The sequence below is a fragment of the Caenorhabditis briggsae genome (assembly GCF_000004555.2).
Source record: "Caenorhabditis briggsae complete genome, chrX, whole genome shotgun sequence".
Lineage (NCBI taxonomy): Eukaryota > Metazoa > Nematoda > Chromadorea > Rhabditida > Rhabditidae > Caenorhabditis > Caenorhabditis briggsae.
Genome location: NC_013491.2, coordinates 18,286,866 through 18,302,490, shown reverse-complemented (window position 1 = coordinate 18,302,490; position 15,625 = coordinate 18,286,866). Strand labels below are relative to the sequence as shown.

Below are 15,625 nucleotides of genomic sequence, written 5' to 3'. Positions count from 1 at the left end.
TGTTTGTTTTGTTTTCTCGCGAATGTTTCCTCTGAAATGTATAATCTTAAATCAAACTGTAGACCGTATAAACATATCGATATTCCAATTTTCACTTTAATATTTCCCGAAGTCGGAAATATGCTTTTTTTTCTCGTTATGGATTGCATTCAAGTTTTAGATATTTGAGCCCATGACTTCTGAAAAACATAAAAAAATATAAAGTGAAATGTTTATTTTTTTAACAAAAAATTAGATTGAAATGTGTTTCTGAGAGATGATGAGGCATATAGGAAGCTTTGTTTCCAGATATACCGTAATATAGAAAGCTAAGCATACTTTTCAAAGGCCAAACTTATTTTTTTAAGAGCATATCTCATTTTTTAAGAACCAAGCTTACTTTTTATGAGCCACATACTTCCTTTCTGTGAATCAATCTTTTTTTGATAACTTTCAATGGCTGATATTACTTCAAACTGATTTGAGCTCCACAAAAACTAAAAATAATCTAACGAAAATTTTAAAACTCAGAAAACTTTTTTTCCTAAAAGTTGAAACAATACAAAAATCTTGAAACGTCCTTCAACCTTTTATCCCGGTTTCTTTGAAACATCATCAATTCTCGACAAATTGTTGGAACATATTTTGTTGCTGCTTATCATTATCACACTATATCTTGTCTAGTAACTTTTGTTTTCATTCCGGGGTGTGCCGCTATCCATAACTTTTTCTTCTTATTCTTATCACTTGATCATTCCATTTTTTCGCTGATCAGATATCAATAATTGTTCCACTTTATCGTTTCACAATCATCTGTTCAACGCATGCATTTTTCTGGGATGATGTGTCCCAGTTTTTCATTAAACGAATTACTGTTGATCCCCCCTAATTTTTCCATTCCATTCCCTTAGCCTGTCCAGTTTCCCACGCGATTTCTTCCTGAATAGCCATCCCGGGCTACACACCTGTTTCACAAGCTTAGCCACTTTCTCAAAATGGCACGTAAGAAAAGAATGGGTGGGCGAATAAGTAACAATTTGGCTTGTAAAAGGGTGTGATTTGCAATTGAAGGTGAAGTGTCACCCATCCTGACAAATGCGGGTCAATTCTGTCAAATCGGGGACAAGAACAGAAAGGCCGACCAGAAGTAAGAAGGGGAGGGGATTGGAGCGGAGTGGGGGGGGGGGGGAGAGAAACGTTGTGAAAGACCGGCCAAAAGTCGCCAGGGCGCTTCTTGCGCAGACAAAAAGACACGAAAAGCCCCGCCCTTAGCCTGTCAACTTATCCTTATCTCAATCCGGACTTTTCTTGCCTTTTCTTTTCCCTCTCTTCTTCCTTGTTTTCTACGCCGGCTTCTCTTCCTCAAAAGCGTCTGCCTTCCATTTCTGACCGTCAGAGTGTGTCCCGCCCTTCTCTCGATTTTTCTACAGTCCGTTTCGGATTTTGGCTATTCAACTCCCTCCTATTTGCCTTTCATCATACCTTCATTCTTTATCCTAATTCAGCTGTTTCTATTTTTATAGGCGCTGCCATCCTCACACAATGCGGTTCACAGCCATCATACTGTTATTAGTGCACGGTGAGTTTTCAAAATAAATTATAAATCCCTAATTATCTTCTTGTGTTCGACTTTGGGTTGGTTATTGCCCTATTATTTAAGCACCCAACATTTGAAAGCCGAATTTAAAAATCATTTTTCGTTTTTAATTGTAATCTAATATTTTTTGAACATCTTCGGATACTTTCAAAAATACTTGAAACGTCTTAAAGCATCTGATTATCCTTAAATAGATAATTAATCGAAAATAGTCCTTAAGATGTGTTTTTCTGAAATTCCTAAAAAAATTTAATGTTAATGCTTAAATAAAATTTGAAGCGTTTTAGTTCTAGCTCTTGATAGACAGACATTCATTGATTATGATGAACATGCCTCGAATTTTCGAATTTAAAATTTTGAAGCTTCGACCAGTTATAAAGTTTGGTCGAAATTTCCAAACTTTAACTTTTGTCTTAAAACACTATTTCCAGCTCATTCAAAATATTTTCCTACCTTAATGTGAAAAGTATCTATTCAAATTTCGACCTCACTTATCCCACCATTTTCGCCTAGTTTCTTTTCATTGGCACAGCTGGAAGTCCCTAAATCCAAAAGCCACAGAAGATCGTAAATTGTTGAAATCCGCGTTGAAAAAAGATTTGAATTTTCGGAAAGCCGCCGTGAATATCAATTTCCTGGATCTGGAGAAACGATTTTTTTTTGTTTCTCTTTTCTTTGATTTTTCACTTTTCAATTCGTTTTTCGTACAAAAACATTTTGATGAGATTAGAATCTCCGAAAAAAGGTTTCAACTTTCTCGAAAAACGAAAACAATAGAAAATAGCTTTTCTTTAATGGCGTTTCATTTTTATTAGTAACGGTGTTATTTGATTCCGGTTCGTTGAAATAACACGCAATTAAAACTGTTAAATTCAGTTTCATTTTCTTCTCCAGCGAAAAACCCGGTCCGTAAACTTTCACCGACTCTTCTTCTCGCATATCCGTTCCCATAAAATTTGATTTCGGTTGTTTCCACTTCGCTTCGAAAAGAAAAGGGCAATTTACAACACCCCCTAAACGCGATCGGCATAGTAAAATGTAGAATTCATAAAATTTTCATTGCAAAAAGTGTAGATCGTTAGAAAGTCTTTTCGGGAGACACCCACCCAGTTTAAAAAAAAGCCAAAATGCCGTGACGAGAACGGGAGGAGACAAAAAAGGCTTGAGATGTAGTAGTACGCACTTTGCCGGCTATTAAAGAAATATTGTCTGTCCATCTCACACACGTACCCCCGACAACCAAAACCGGTCGAGAATGCCGAAAAACCTGAAACCCGATGGATGACTCTTCGGGATTGACAAAAATGAAGAAAAGAAGGTTTTTTTCTTGCAGGAACACTAGCATGCTTCCCAACCTCGCAACGATCCTACCAGTATGGCGCGCCAACACAACAATTTGCTTCGGTAAGTCGTTAAAATGGAGAATGGAGAAATGTATACATAATTGGAATGGAGATTTATATTTTGGTGGTGCATGATGCATTGAACATTGAAGTCCTATTTTTCTTGTCAGTCGGTGATGATTTTTGTGACGTGTCCCTCTGTGTGGGTGCTCGCTTTTGTATGCCTTTCCCCTTTTGTGATTTCACAATGTACCCCAACCCGCGAAACCACTTTTTTGGAACAGGCTTCTTTCATTTGCTATTGGCATTTGGTCCTTCAGTCAGGTGGTTTTCTTTCATGGAGTCTCAGTCTCTATAGAAGTGATCTGGATACTGTATAAGCCCCGAAACTTTTCTGCATGTGTGTTTCATGTTTTGTAACCGTTGTTTTTTTTGTACAGTGCACACCACAATGCTGCGGTTGTTCTCAGGCTCAACAAGTTCCTGCCCAGCCGGTGGCTGCCGCGGCGGCACGTGTTGCGGCTGCTGGAAAGACGCCAACTCAACCAATCAGTGTGCAAGGATCATCTGCTGAAGGTTTGTGAACATATTCTAGGGAAAATGAAAAAGGGAACATATTGGGAAGTTTCTAGGAAATCTGATTAGCTGAAACTTGTTCCTTTTTGAAAAATCAGGCGTTCATAATATTGTTTCATACCTAAAATAATTGTGAGCATAATTTTCTGATAATAGTCAAAAACTATATTGAAATCGGAAGAATTGTTTCAATCTGACCAAAAGGTTTTTTTTTCAAAAAAAAAAAGTAATTCCGACCTTAGTAGGCTGCAGCTATCACATTTGCCTCTAAATTGCTTGTTTTATCTCTTCCGTTCCTCGTAAATTTCAATCTCCCGTTTTCCTCAAAACCATCCCATGAATTTATCCCATATAATCTTGTCATCAAACACACACCTGCACATCCTTTCGTTGACCTGCCGGAGGAGAGAACCCATTAATGTTTCAATTCTCGATTTCATTTTCATGTTTATAGTCAAGAAAAAGTAAACTTTCGACCTCCGAACACATAGATTCATTTTTCGGAACGAAGCGAAAAGCGATGTTCAACGTTTTCTTTTTTTTCCTGTCGAAAGTAGTGAAAGCTATCATGGTTGTGTTGAAAGGAACTAGTGTGAGAAAAACTCCGAGATAGAAACCAAACGAGATGGATATTGTCCGAAAAGAAATTTTAGAAATGGAGAGGGGGGATTTTAAAAAAGAATAGAAAGATGAGAAATGATAGAGGAAGGTGCCTGAAAGTCGAAATAGTGAAGAAGTGAAAACTGTTGTTTGGGGTGTTGATCGGGTCGGGACTGTATGTATAGAGACATACGGTTGATTGCACTATAATGGATTTTTTCCAGGTCTTCTCGGACAGAAGGTATCGCTTACCGAATTCACGGCAGACGGATACAACGCTGAAGGCGGTGGCCCTGTTCGATCAGGTTTGTCGTTTTTTTTTCGAAAAAAATGGGGAAAGGAAAAATGAGATTTCTCTTTTTCTCGGTCCGTTCTGGTTTCCTTATCAGTGACAGTGTTTGGTGTTAGTCATCATCATGAACCGCTGGCGGTGAAACATCGTGGATTTCACTTCTTTGCCGCCATGACAAGAAAATACATTCACTCGGTTTTTTTTGTTGCTTCGTCGCTATACTGTTGGCTAGTTTTCTGTTCCGCTGATCAACATTCAGCGGGTTGATATATACAAGCGGAATGAGACAGATTGATGTCCCACTGACCTAGGAAACGAGAAAAAGGACATTTTCCTAGGAATGGAATGCGGAGGCGAAAAAGAAACTAATCATGTTTCAGGAAACGCTCTGACATGCAACTTTGATGGACGACCATGTTGTTGGGCCAACGTTCCACCACCAGATGATCAACTCGACTGGCAAATTGCGAATGGAGTGCCAATTCAACTTCAGAACCGAGGAGTACCAACGCCAGGTTAGAAATTCTAAGAAATCCTAAGCTGGGAAAAAGTGGATGTGAAAATATACAGATTACTGTAAACACTCTGATAGAAGGCCAACTTATAATTGCTATTTGAGCTCAATTATCTCAATCTCTATTGGAGATAACAAAAATATGTTAACCGATAAAATTTTTGCCTAAATATCACCAACAATTTATCACTTTTCACATACCGTAAAACCTCTAATAGAACGACACCCGGATCGTCCACTTTGAGCCTATATATCTCACTTCTTTTGAAAGATATCAAAAAGTGGTTAACTAGTAAAATGTTTATCAGGATATCAGCAACATTTTACTAGTGAGCCACTTTTTGATATCTTTCACAGAAAATGAGATATATAGGCTCAAAGTGGACGATCCGGGTGTCGTTCTATTAGAGGTTTTACGGTAGTTGATATTTCTCCAAGCAATCGAGATAATTGAGCTCAAACACGAGTATAGGATGGCTTTCTTTTAGTGTTCACCGTAACAGTGTGAAAAATAGATTATGGCTCTAAATCAAACCAAAAATATAGTCTCATAAAATAAACATGGCAAATATTTCTTTACTTGTAAGCTTAAATCCTGAACAAAGTTTAAAAACCCAAAAAAAAAACCAAAACAAGTAATTTTATGAATACGATCAGATCTTAAAACCCAAGTCTGTCTGAAATATTTTATGCAATCAAGCTAAGCAGTCTTCAAACCTAGTTCTGCAACTGTTAGATTTTTACAGTCACTTGTAGCTATGATGGAACTTCACTAAGATCGAATTTTTTCAATGGCTACCTAGTGTCCACTTTTAAAACCCCTACTTAGCGGTCTAATAGTTCTTTGTCCCCCTATTCAATCCTTAGACGTCTCATCTCCATATAACCGCAACCGCAACATCATCATGTTGTAAAAGGTTTATGGTAGACATAAAAGACGGTCACACCACATAACAATTTTCCAGAAGGAAGTTACTTGATTGCCTACGCTAAGGCCGCCGCCCCATCCGATGAAGCGCAATTCGCTTCATGCTCAATTGGCTGTGCTTCAAGTGACATCGTCGTCCGCGCCAAGCACTGGCAATCCGAAAGTGTCCTGTTGCAAGTGTGTCTCCGCGAATCATTCCCAACAAATGCGGAACGTAATCCGCTGATCAACTGCCAGGAATTCCCTTACGTCGACGGAATGGGCACTACGGAGGTCATTCTTCCAAAGACGTCGCTTGTTGATGTGAGTGGAAACGACATGCATAACAGAAAATTGCGGGATTTTGCTATATTTCGAAAATTTGACTTTTCAGATCGTTTTCGTTGCTTCCAACTTCATCGGCGACCAAGGAGACGTTGCTATTCTGGACGATATCGAAGTCTCATACGATAGAAATGGAGCAGAATGTCAGAACGAGTTTGAGGAAGGAGCTGAGGAGGAAGATAAGCAAGATTCCGAGAATGCGATCAAAGCTGAAGAAATTGAAGCTGCCGCCAAGAACAAGAGAAGAGAATTGTTCGAGAAGACTCAACCAGAAGGAAAGATAGTCTCAGCTACTGAAAGATTCGGTTCCAAGGGATTCCGTGGAGGAGAGAAGGCATTCAGAGGAGGAGCTGGCGCTGGAGCCGGAGCTGGAGCAGGATCCGCAGCTGGATCGAAATTCGGAGGATCTTTCGAAGGAGGAGAGAATGGAAATGCTGCTGTTGGAACCTCCCATACCGAAGAAACTGTATTTGCTAGTGTGAAGACGTGAGTTTCCTGAATTCCCCAAGAATCAATTACTATAAATTGTTACAGTGCCAAACTTCCATCCGGTCACGTCGTCGCTAAGGGAGCCAAGACCGCCGAGTTCTCTGAAGCCGTCTGCAACGCTACCAAGTGTGACTTCGAGGGTGAGAACACTTGCGGATACAAGGATGCCCATACCACACAGTCGATTCGTGGACTCACCACGAAGTTCAACGTGGTCACTGGCCAATTCATGAACAGAGTCACCGGAATCAAGGAGAGCACAGAAGGAGAGTTCTACGCCGCCACTTTCCTCTTCCCAAGAGAAATGGCTGGACTTGAAGCCACCGTTGAGCCATTCACTGAGCAATCCAGAATCAGATTCCACTACTATGAAGGAACCCATGGAGTTCAGCTCAAGGGATGCTGCGGCACTATCGAGAGCTGTCCATTCAGTTCTGATAAGTTTGTAACAGTTGCTGATCGTGCATGGAAGACCGCTTCTTTCAAGTGTCCAAAGGGAACTGATAAGGTTTGTTTGCAAAGCGTTTTTGAAATGTAAACAAATGAAAATATTCTGAATTTCAGGTGATTTTCATCTGTGAAAACACAAGAACCAACCAAGGAGCATGTGCCGTTGACGGTATCGGACTTGTGGAAAACGACACGCCACTGAAGACAGCCAAGCCGCTTTGCTAATTTTATAGAAATTATTCTATCTCCTCCAATACCCATTTTTTCTTTCCAATCCACCCGGGAACCAACCATGCCATATCAATTTCTCATCCCCCCAATTGCAATTCCACCACTTGTATCGAGACTCATAATTAATATTTATTTTTTAGAAAAAGGAAACAATTTAATATAATTTCACATATGGAAAATTACTAATAATACATATATGGCCTCAAATGCGATAAGACTTTTTGCTTTCCTAGAACACTTTTGTTGCTCACTCTCCTTGTTTTTATAAATAATGAATGAATGATTGTTTGTATTTGTTTTAGTTAAAATTTTTCGAAATTCAAAAATAAACACTACGGTAGATTTGTAAACAAGTATTCCGTACCATAATTCAAGTTTTACGTACAAAATTGGGTCAAAAAAGGGTGTCTTTCAGTAATCAAGAAATAACTGTGAAACTAGGAATTTTCGAATACTCTGTGGATGCAAAGTTGTCCATCTAGATGTGTTTTACATCCACCAAAGTTTCCAAAGTGACCGAAAACTTGACATCCGAGCTCCAAACTTCTGAAAATGGCTAAAATCAACTGAAAAATAGGTTTTTGCATATCTTGAAACGAAGTTTGTTTATTTTATTGAATGGTACTGTATATATGCCAATAGATAAAAAAAATCATAGTTGCGAAATTTCGGCCCGGCCCGCGGGTCAGCCCGTCAATAATTTTGGCGCGCCGGGGTCTGTACAGGCGCCGATTTTTTATATATTTTTCATACTTGCAACGGGCCGGGCCGGGCTGGGTCGGGTCAAAACGACAATTTTCCCGGCCCGTCACCCGGCCCGTGACCCGGCCCGAGAAAAGTTATATAATTTTTAAAGTTATCAAAGCAGAAAGTAGTCAAAAAATATAAAGTTTTTGATTAAATTTTTAAAATTTTTTAAAATTTTCAAAAAAACAAGCTGAAAAACTAGCTTCTTTACGAACAGCGGCCCGGCTTTCTCAAATTCTCAACGGGCCGGCCCGGAATTCTGCAAGTATGACATTTTTTCGAAAGTTTTAAATTGTTTTCAAAAATTTAAAAAAAACGACTCTTTGTTAATTCTGTTAGATAATTTAACTTTTTTCTTTTTTCATTCAAAAAAATTACCTAATTTTTCATTGGAAATTTTTCAACAGTAGTAGGTTGGCCGGGCCTTTTGCAACTATGAAAAAAAAAACTTCCAGCTTATTTCACGCAGATTTCTTTGTTTATATTTGTTATAAATTATGGCTACCAACATTGCTGATAATTTCAATGAAATTATATTATGAAATTAAGGCAAGAAGGTTCTAAAGTTGGTAAAATTCCGAAGTCTTTTTTGTATTGACAACTTCCATTTTTGTTCTACTGACCCGTTTTCTAATTTGACATGATTCGAACTTTGAAGACCACACCCTCATCAAAAATACTGAAACGTTGGCTGCCGAAACTAGAAAATTCTGCCAAAAAAAACAACCGCTATTCTTGTTGTTTGTTTGTGTGGTGTTTGGCCATTTAGAGTGAAAAAACTGTCATTGAAAACAATTTTTCAAAGAATCGTTGTTGGTAAATAAGGAATAGCTTGTTGGCTTCAAAGAAAGCTTTTCTTTTCATTTGCTTGTTTCTCGCCTTTTCATTTTTTTTTTGATTATACTGTCATTTTTAGAATTCACATAGTTGATTTTCCGACCAAAAATGGTTGAAAAACTCCAGAGCTTCCGAATAGCATATCTCTCTTCATCTCATCTGTATGTATGTCCGGGAATGAGCGCTCACGTTGTCGAAATTTCTGGGCCCAGTGAGAGGGGGAAGAGTGAGTAACAACAGCATTGGTAGGGTGTGTGTGCGTGCGAGTGTGTGTGGTTGGGGTCGTACAGCGTAACAAATATAACGAAGAGACAGCAGATGGCATTTGGTTAAAGAGTGAGGGAAGAGAGGAGAGCGCAGAGAAGAGCCCCACTCAACATTGGCAGTAGCACTATTACTGCCATAGGACCTCTCTCTTGTTTGTTCTTTTCTTTGAAGAGGAATAAGAAAAATTACTGTTTTCTTATTTTCTCCCATTTCGCTTCTAGTGGTTTTGATTTCACAACTTTTTGGGAGCATCAATGACTCACTTCAGAATATGAATCACTCTTTTTCCTCTGCTTTTTTATCAACCCTTTCCGTTTTTGTATAGTATAAGTTAGCACCATATATGATTTCATCTCAATTGTCTTTCTTTTCAGCATGAAAACCATGCAACTGGTATATTCACCCGATGACGATGGAAACGTCGAACTCAAAAAGAAGCTTCAGAGAATCATGCCGACACAAATTCAAGATATCGTGAGTTATTTGTTCCGTCGTTTCCAGAAACATCGATTTTTCATTTTCAGATAGCGACTACGATTCTTCTCCTAATCCTTCCAATTGGCTTTTCTATTCACTACCTTTACGTCCTTCCAACATGGTATCCAGTGATGGGTGAAGCGTGGGTCATTCGAGCTGTGGCGATTGGATTAGGAATTTTCAACGTGTACACAAATTGGTTTTTCATGGTCAAAACGGGACCAAACGGCAAGCACTCGATGCTTCCAAATGTGGTCAAGCCGGGATTCAAGTAAGTATATTTTAAAAAGCTTTGTATGAAGATTATCGATTTCCAGGCACTGCCATAGCTGTCACTCGATGTCCCCACCAAGAGCTCATCACTGCCCTGGTTAGTTTTTCTTTGGTTTTGTTTAGGTATCAGTTTATGGTTGCTGATGTCAATAGCGTTAAGTATTGAAAACCACCAAAGATGAAAACGAATCAGCCAAAAAAGCCAGCTGATACTCTTGACCAACTTCGGCTGTGGTTTTTTTGGGAAAAAGCTTGCCAGACACTGCTTAAGCTTTTTCAAAGTCTGCCCACGCTGAGCTCAAATTTTGACAAACGTTTTCCCAACGTTCGCTTAACAGAATCCAGACGAAGCCGAAATTTCTATCAGAGAAAAAATATCCTTTTCAATTACGAAATCCGTTTGATCAGTAATTCCGATTTTTCATCTGAAAAGGCGAAAAACGTACAATAAAGCTACCTGTTCTTGAAAACATGTTAACATACCGTTATCAATTCTATTTTTACAGTTTGTGACGTATGCGTTCTTCGCCGTGACCATCACTGCTCATTTGGAGGCGTTTGCGTCGGACACTTCAATCAGAGGTGAGTAGGATAAAGAAGTACTGTGGATTACCGTGAAACCTGTATTATAAGGTTTGCTTCAATGGAGAGACCCTCTAGTTAAAACAATCTTTAAGATGCGCTCGAAAAACTAGTAGGGTCGCTCTAACTAATGAGCATCTTTTATAGAAAACTTAAGATAACTAATCCTTGTGATACAGAATTTACGGTACCTGAAGAATCGCATCATTACGTAGATCTGGGAAAACCGATTATCAAATACAGCAACAAAATGTTTTAACAACTAGCACTTCTGGAGTAAGAGAAGCCATCAGACACGTTTTTTTGACAAATTTGTTAGCTTTTCTGTGGGAAAAGTCATCTTGAAAACACAAGCTCCCTCAAAATCAATTCCGACTATTTCAGATACTTTGTCGCCGCTGTCATTAATCTTTTCCTCTTGACTATGCCACTAGTCTCCTACGCCTGGTCTCTCTTGAACCTGAAGCTTGCCGGTGGAGTCAGCGTCGGAAATATTTGGCAAGTGATGCTCCCTCATCTCGCTTGGACGTTCGGATTCATTTCTTTCAACCAATTCGCCCACGTTCTCCTCTTTGTCTTCACCTTCACCACCTCGCTTTTCGCTTTCTACTTGGTAACTGCTCAAGTTTTCTGCCTGTTCAAGGGACAGACCAGAATCGAATTTCTTATGGTGAGTTTTTTCACACGATTCGCCAAATATATATGTAACTCTAAACAGCATTATTTTTCCAGGAAGTCCATGCCTATCAACTTGGATTCGTCGAAAATCTTCGTCAAGCTCTCGGATCCCGCTGGCCATTCATCGCCATCTCGTGCTTCATCCCAAGTCCTCTGCCAACTGATGGACTCAGTTTTGTCACTCGTGAAATGTTCAATCTTCACACCAAAGATCTCTAAAAACCCATTCAAATACTTCTCAAAACCTGAAATCCGTCTACGTGTGCTTTTTTCATGTCCAGTTTCCTTTCTTTCCTACTATATGTCCTTAAAATGGACTTTGATACAAAAATAAACTTTGAATTTCACCTAAAACTAATTTTATCTTGACCGACTGGAAAGAACAAAAAAGAAAAGCATCGTTTTCACCTTAAAATTCGGTCGATTTCAACGCCGATCTCTTCAAATCGAAAATCAGAAGATAAGCGTTAATGAAACATAGGGAAGACAGAGAGAATGAGACCACTGATAAGAAGTAAAAGTTACAATTTTCGATAAGCGGCTTGCACTCGGTATTCGACTTGCTCCACCACTCGCAGCAGCACATTCACCATGAAAGGTAAGTGATTATTAATTAAAGAAATAAATTGAGGATATGACATGACCTGTTTCAGTGCTTCTCGGCCTCCTGTTGGCCTCTTTAGTAGCATCCCAAAGCTCGGAAGGTCGTGATGAGAAATATACATACAAGCAATTGTGCATTGTAGATGATAAGCCACAAGTTCTTGATGGTAATTTTCAAGAAATTTAAATTGTGGATTTGAAAGACAAGATTTTTAGGATTTGACTGCCGTAATCAAGTTGCAGTGGCCAGATGGCAAAATGCTGTAAACACAACTGGGTGAGCAAGAGAAAAATTGTTTTTTTGTAAATCAGCAATCAGAGTTATCAATTAGTTGAATTTTTTGTAAGCATGTTTACTGAAAAGTGACTGACTTTTATCTAAAATCTAAACTTTAAAAAACGAAACCTGTTCAGATGGACCTTCCTTGAAGTGGAGACCAAGGAGAACTACTGCCCACAACTCCAAGCTTACTCTGCTGGATATCTTGAGGGACTCCTCTCCAAAACCGTTCTTTCATACCATTTGAAAAACGCTCAAGAGGATTACTGTAAGAACTTCACTGGATACTGCTCCAGACTCTCCGATTTCCTTGTCGAGAACCAAAAATGGATTCAAACTACATTGGAGACAGTCGCTCCGGATGATCTCTACTGGGGAGCCGTCAACAGAACCTACCACCAACTCTCCGGAATGATTGATGCTTATGAAGGACGCGAGTTCAAGCCAAGAGTCACCTATGAGCTTCACCCAATCTTGTATCTGAACTTGAACGGAGATTTCTACGATTTGGAGAAGAAATTGAACAAGACCAGAGACCCGGCTCTTGACCAAACTGGAGGAAAATGCTCCGGACTTATCAAGGTTGCTCCAGGAAACGCGGATCTCTTTATTTCTCAAGTCACCATGTCTGGATTCCAAAACATGCTCAGAATCATCAAGCTTTACAAGTTCGGTTATGACCGTCAATTCTATCCTGGATACGGATCATCGTTCTCTTCCTACCCAGGACTTTTGTACTCTTCTGATGACTTTGCACTTCAAACTTCTGGATTGGTATGTTTACTTCGAAATGTTGCCATTTTTCTTATCAACTTATCAAATTTTCATAATTTTGCTGATTTTCAGGCTGTCATCGAAACCACTATCAGTGTCTTCAACACTTCTCTTTTCGAGAATACCAAACCAGTCGGTCAACTTCCAACCTGGGTGAGAGCCATTATCTCCAACCAACTTGCTCGTGACGCTAGAGAATGGTGCAAACTGTATGCTATGTACAACTCGGGAACTTACAACAACCAATGGGCTGTTTTGGATTACAAGAAGTTCACACCAAACAAGCCACTTGCCAAGTATGGACTCTTCTACGTCCTTGAGCAGATGCCGTAAGTCGCCAGGCCTGAAATTGGATGAGCTAAACGTATAAAATTTTCAGAGGAAAAATTGTGTACTCCGATTTGACATGGTTCATTGAGAAGTACTCTTACTTCCCATCCTACAACATTCCATTTTTCAAGGAGATCACTGAAATCTCTGGATTCATCGGACAAGCTGCCAAACTCGGTGACTGGTTCAAGTGGGGAGCCTCACCAAGAGCAAAGATCTTTGAGCGTGACCACATCAAGGTTCATGATTTGGACACCCTCACCGCTCTCATGAGATACAATGACTACCAGAACGACGAGTTCTCCAAGTGCAAGTGCAACCCACCGTACTCTGCCGAAGCTGGAATTTCTGCTCGTGGAGATTTGAATCCAGCCAATGGAACTTACGAATTCCCAGGACAAGGACACGTTAACCATGGAGCTTTGGATTATAAGGTACATATCAAAATTCAGAATACAGAAAACATAACCTATCGTGTTCTTGTTTCCAGGGAACCAATGTTGAGTTGATGAAGAAACTTCAATTCGTTGCTCAAGGAGGACCAACATGGGGAAAAGTTCCATCGTTCAAGTGGTCTGAGTTTGACTTTGTGAGTTATGATGCCTAAAGATTTATCACTGACTTTTTAAAAGTTTTGTTTTGAAACTGTGCAAACATTTGATGCTTTTCACCAAGTGCATTTTCAGAAGGACAAAGTCAGCCATGTAGGACACCCAGATGAGTGGAAATTCAACACTTTGATTCACAAATGGGAAACCGAAATCTTCTGAATTGGCGAATCTCGACAGAACCTCTTCTCATTGATGAATAATGATGATAAAAACTTTTTTGTCCAAATTTCCTTCTCATAGTTGTTACTGAAGTGTTGTTTGTTTAATTCTTCCACGTGACATTCCAATAAAACTAAATATGGTAGTTCAATTACCAATTTTTATTCCAGAACACACAAGAGAGTCAGAACGCAGTGTCACTTGAATACCTATTCCTCAATATAGGACAAACGTTTTTTCTTCGTACCCCCTCTTATATTTGTTTGTGTGCCGCTCTCACATCTTTGACTTTGACACTCATTTGCCGACTTTTTGACATTTTAGTTACTTTTCCCACAAGTACTACGGTAGCTCCGAAAAGAAACATCCCGAGACATTACAAACCGAGATACGCAGTACTGAGTCGCCTGTTGACATTTGTTCGATTTGTTCTGTGTTGGGAGATCCTTGTCTCGTATTCCCCGCCTCTCTTAACAAATTACGAGACCGGCTATCACTAGAAACACAGTTTCTGCAAACTGAACTTATTCTTTCTTTGCTAGATACAATTTTTGAAAAACAAGAGCAATGAACAGACCGTCAGGTAAGCAACGCTTTTGAAAGTTTCTAATCAGAGGTCTAGTCTAAAGATATCGACGTTATTGATGTCCGTGATTTGAGCCTTTTCAAAAAAGTTTGAGGTTTCTCGAAGAAGCCACACTCTAAAAAATCGAACGTAAACTGAATTGCTAATCACGACCTCTACACTTTATTTTAAAACTTTATTTAAAAAAAACTTTATTTTAAAAACCGTGAAATGAACGGGCTTTGAACTCGTTTTTCTTGGATCTCATGCAAGATATCGAAAAATGCCAACTGATAAAATTTTGTGGTAATTTGATACAAATTTTATCACCTGTTAACATTTTCATATCTCTGACAGGAATCGAGATAATTGAACACAAAGTTGACTGTTTATGTCGTCTTCTATTAGAGGAAATACGGTAAATTGAATAGTAAATCAGGATTTTGTTTCATTCATCATAAATATCCCCGAAATCTATGAAAACTCTCGCAATTACTTCAATTCGAACCTTCCTATTTGTTCGGGCCTCAATCAGATCCCAGGCAGTTACTGCTATCCCTCTATTAGAAGATAACTTCAGGTTTGAGCTGATTTATCTCATTTCCTGTCGAAGATATGAAAAAGTGATCAACTGCCAAAGTGTTTTTTATAATATCGGAAATATTTTGTCAATTACTCACTTCTTGAAATCTTATGTTATATGATTCTTCATTCTATTCAGTCTCAGTATCCCTACTTGAAGCTAACACCTCTAATTAAATGCTCTAATAGAAGCCCACCCTATATGTTGACTTTGAGCTCAATTACTTCAGTTACTCCACAAGATATCAGACATCTGTAGATTGATAAAATATTGGCGATAGTAAAAAGAACATTTTATCAGTTGTAAGTTTTTTGATATCTTTCGAAGGTACCAAAATAATTCAGCTCGAAGTGTAGGACGGGTTTCTATCAGAACCCTCATGGTATAATTCCAAAGTTGAGTTAAACTCTAAACATCAATATAAAGTTTTTAGGATACGATGTGGACAATGAAAAACGAATTGCTGGACTTCGCAATCTCGAAGAACGGATCTTTGTTCTATTATTAGCGGTAATCTCAAAAAGCTTCAAAATCCA

The 15,625-nt window shown here is 38.9% G+C and overlaps 3 protein-coding genes across 3 annotated transcripts; all 3 read left to right on the top strand.

Moving 5' to 3' along the window:
- Positions 1 to 1,521: 1,521 nt before the first annotated feature.
- Cbr-mlt-9 lies at positions 1,522 to 7,317 on the top strand (the record flags this gene model as incomplete). Its single annotated transcript, XM_002645836.1, has 9 exons — positions 1,522 to 1,558; positions 2,910 to 2,980; positions 3,360 to 3,495; positions 4,320 to 4,400; positions 4,768 to 4,902; positions 5,867 to 6,132; positions 6,203 to 6,639; positions 6,688 to 7,150; positions 7,207 to 7,317. The coding sequence occupies 9 exons, from the start codon at positions 1,522 to 1,524 to the stop codon at positions 7,315 to 7,317; spliced, it is 1,737 nt and encodes a 578-aa protein (XP_002645882.1).
- Positions 7,318 to 9,558: 2,241 nt separating this feature from the next.
- On the top strand, positions 9,559 to 11,403 carry CBG07631 (the record flags this gene model as incomplete). The annotated part of the gene is made up of 6 exons (XM_002645837.2): positions 9,559 to 9,648; positions 9,699 to 9,922; positions 9,969 to 10,021; positions 10,431 to 10,506; positions 10,891 to 11,176; positions 11,239 to 11,403. The coding sequence occupies 6 exons, from the start codon at positions 9,559 to 9,561 to the stop codon at positions 11,401 to 11,403; spliced, it is 894 nt and encodes a 297-aa protein (XP_002645883.2).
- Positions 11,404 to 11,775: 372 nt separating this feature from the next.
- CBG07632 lies at positions 11,776 to 13,941 on the top strand (the record flags this gene model as incomplete). Its single annotated transcript, XM_002645838.1, has 8 exons — positions 11,776 to 11,782; positions 11,838 to 11,954; positions 12,004 to 12,064; positions 12,202 to 12,841; positions 12,914 to 13,170; positions 13,221 to 13,605; positions 13,662 to 13,760; positions 13,858 to 13,941. The coding sequence occupies 8 exons, from the start codon at positions 11,776 to 11,778 to the stop codon at positions 13,939 to 13,941; spliced, it is 1,650 nt and encodes a 549-aa protein (XP_002645884.1).
- Positions 13,942 to 15,625: the final 1,684 nt, after the last annotated feature.